The sequence below is a fragment of the Elephantulus edwardii genome, unplaced genomic scaffold, assembly GCF_000299155.1.
Source record: "Elephantulus edwardii isolate Elephantulus edwardi_28Jun2011 unplaced genomic scaffold, EleEdw1.0 scaffold00375, whole genome shotgun sequence".
In the NCBI taxonomy this organism is placed as follows: domain Eukaryota; kingdom Metazoa; phylum Chordata; class Mammalia; order Macroscelidea; family Macroscelididae; genus Elephantulus; species Elephantulus edwardii.
The window spans coordinates 1054455-1057197 of NW_006400125.1; the positions used below are offsets into that span (position 1 = coordinate 1054455).

Sequence of the window (2743 nt, forward strand, 5' to 3'; positions counted from 1 at the left end):
GCTGTCTGTGTTGTGCCGGGTGGTCAGTCCGGATGCCCTGTCTGCATTGTGCTGGGTGGTCAGTCTGGATGCGGTGTCTTCGTTGTACCGAGTGGTCAGTCTACACGCCCTGCCTGCGTTGTACCGAGTGGTCAGTCTGGACGCGGTGTCTGCGTTGTACCGAGTGGTCAGTCTACACGCCCTGCCTGCGTTGTACCGAGTGGTCAGTCTGGACGCGGTGTCTGCGTTGTACCGAGTGGTCAGTCTAGACACCCTGTCTGCGTTGTGCTGGGTGGTCAGTCTGGACGCCCTGTCTGTGTTGTGCCGAGTGGCCCATCAGGACACCCTGTCTGTGATGTACTGAGTGGTCAGTCAGGACACCCTGTCTGTGTTGTGCCGAGTGGCCTGTCTGGACGCGCTGTCTGCGTTGAGCCAGTGGTCAGTCTGTTCGCGTTCTCTGCATTATGCCGGGTGGTCAGTCTGGACGCCCTGTCTGTGTTGTGCCGAGTGGCCTGTCTGGAAGCCCTGTCTGCGTTGTGCCAGGTGGTTAGTCTGGACGCCCTGTCTGCGTTGTGCTGGGTGGTCAGTCCGGACGCCCTGTCTGTGTTGTGCCGAGTGGACTGTCTGGACGCCCTGTCTGCGTTGTGCCGAGTGGCCTGTCTGGACGCCCTGTCTGCGTTGTACTGAGTGGTCAGTCCGGACGCCCTGTCTTCGTTGTGTCGGGTGGTCAGTCTGGACGCCCTGTCTGCGTTGTGTCGGGTGGTCAGTCTGGACGCCCTGTCTGCGTTGTGCCGGGTGGTCAGTCTGGACGCCCTGTCTGCGTTGTGCCGGGTGGTCAGTCTGGACGCCCTGTCTGTGATGTACTGAGTGGTCAGTCAGGACACCCTGTCTGTGTTGTGCCGAGTGGCCTGTCTGGACGCACTGTCTGTGTTGAGCCAGGTGGTCAGTCTGTTCGCGCTCTCTGCTTTATGCCGGGTGGTCAGTCCGGACGCCCTGTCTGTGTTGTGCCGAGTGGCCTGTCTGGACGCCCTGTCTGCGTTGTGTCGGGTGGTCAGTCCGGACGCCCTGTCTTCGTTGTACTGAGTGGTCAGTCTGGACGCCCTGTCTGCGTTGAGCCAAGTGGTCAGTCTGTTCGCACTCTCTGCGTTGTGCCGGGTGGTCAGTCTGGACGCCCTGTCTGCGTTGTGCCGGGTGGTCAGTCCAGACGCCCTGTCTGCGTTGTGCTGGGTGGTCAGTCAGGATGCCCTCTCTGCGTTGTGCCGAGTGGCCCCTCAGGACGCCCCTGAGTTGTGTCTGGCAGTCAGGGCTCGCGTCCGTTGCTGGGAAGACGGGCAGCTCTGGGGACAGCCCACTGGATGACGCCCTGTCCTTCTCCCCTCTCTGCAGGTGTCCTTCTTCCTCTTCATCGTCTTCGTGGTGTACACCATGCTGCCCTTCAACATGCGGGACGCGGTCATCGCCAGCGTCCTCACCTCCGCCTCGCACACCATCGTCCTCAGCGTCTGCCTCTCTGCGGACCCAGAGGCCAGGGAGCACCTGGTCTGGCAGGTGGGTGCCCTCACGTGCGCCGAGCTGACTTGCTTCCTGCGGGGATGGAGCGGGCACTGTCGTTCACCTGGCCAGTGGGGGCTCAGTGCTGGGGGCCGGACGCGGCCCCTTTCTGCCCCGGGGGGTTGGCTCTCTGTAACTGTGCAGGTGGCCAGCCCCCTGCCCCCCACTGGAATCAGCATCAAGTCACACAGCACTTAACTGTGTCATCACTGAGTCCGGCAGCGACACGGGCTGTGACAGTTCTGGTTCACGGACTGCAGAACAGTGCTGTAATTCGGATGGTTAAAAGCTGCCCTTCTTATGCATTTATAATTCAGCACACTTATTTTTAGAGTGAAATAATGCATACAATTAAATTTATAATTCTTTCTCTCCCTACTTTGTATGCTAAACTTCCTCTTTGTGGAGGACAAGCTTTCTCCAGTTCTAAACCTCCTGGTAGGTTCATGGACATTAAATAAAAACAAACAAAACCCCAATTTATCTCTAAAATGCTACTTCAGCAATTTAGCTTTATTTATAAATGCCATTGAAGGAAGCCATGCTGTTTAATTAGTCTAAAAGCATTCAGAAGGCCATTTGGTGTCCTCTGAGGTCTGTCAGCAAACGGCAGGGTCACAGCTTTGGATTTCTTCCTGAGAATCTCTATTTTTTATTTTTTTTTAACCTGTAACTGTGTGTTGTCGTTTGTTCTATGAGAATAAAACAGCACAGGCCACCTGAGTCTGAAATGTTGATGCTGGGTGGGTGGGGGTGAGACAGTCAGGTGATAGACAGCCCTTCACTATTGGGGAGAAGCCTTCTGCCGGGTCCCTTGGGCCTGAGCCCCTTGGACCGTGGTCGGAGCCGCTTTGTGTGGGGTTACGTGGCTTCTGGTGGGTGTGTAGCTGCCTCCCCTGGTTTGAAAGCTTCTCGGCGTGCGTCTGAACGTGCTCGCGGTGAGCCCTTCACTGGGCTTGCGGGGAGGGCCTTGAGGTGCCTGTTCGTAGCCTTGTCTATCCAGTGCCTGTTAGCACACGTGGTGAACGGAGGTTTCCCCTGCTGCTTTGGGGTTCTCTAAGGTTTGTGCTTCCTAGGGAGGAAGGGCAGGAGGTCAGTCCTCCTCTGTGGCCTCTGGATGGAGTAGAGTGTGCATACGTGTGTACACCGACACACACACACACACACCCATGGTCTGCTGAGGCACACTGGAGGCCTCGGGGATCATCCGTGA

The 2743-nt window shown here is 57.4% G+C and overlaps 1 protein-coding gene across 1 annotated transcript in view; it reads left to right on the forward strand.

The window, feature by feature from the left end:
* The window catches only part of ADCY2 (adenylate cyclase 2 (brain)), a 388416-nt gene that overhangs the window by 122227 nt on the left and 263446 nt on the right, over positions 1-2743 (forward strand). The window contains exon 2 of the mRNA XM_006902167.1: positions 1366-1527. Within this exon, the coding sequence (XP_006902229.1) occupies positions 1366-1527 (162 nt within the window). The remainder of the gene's footprint in view (positions 1-1365; positions 1528-2743) is intronic.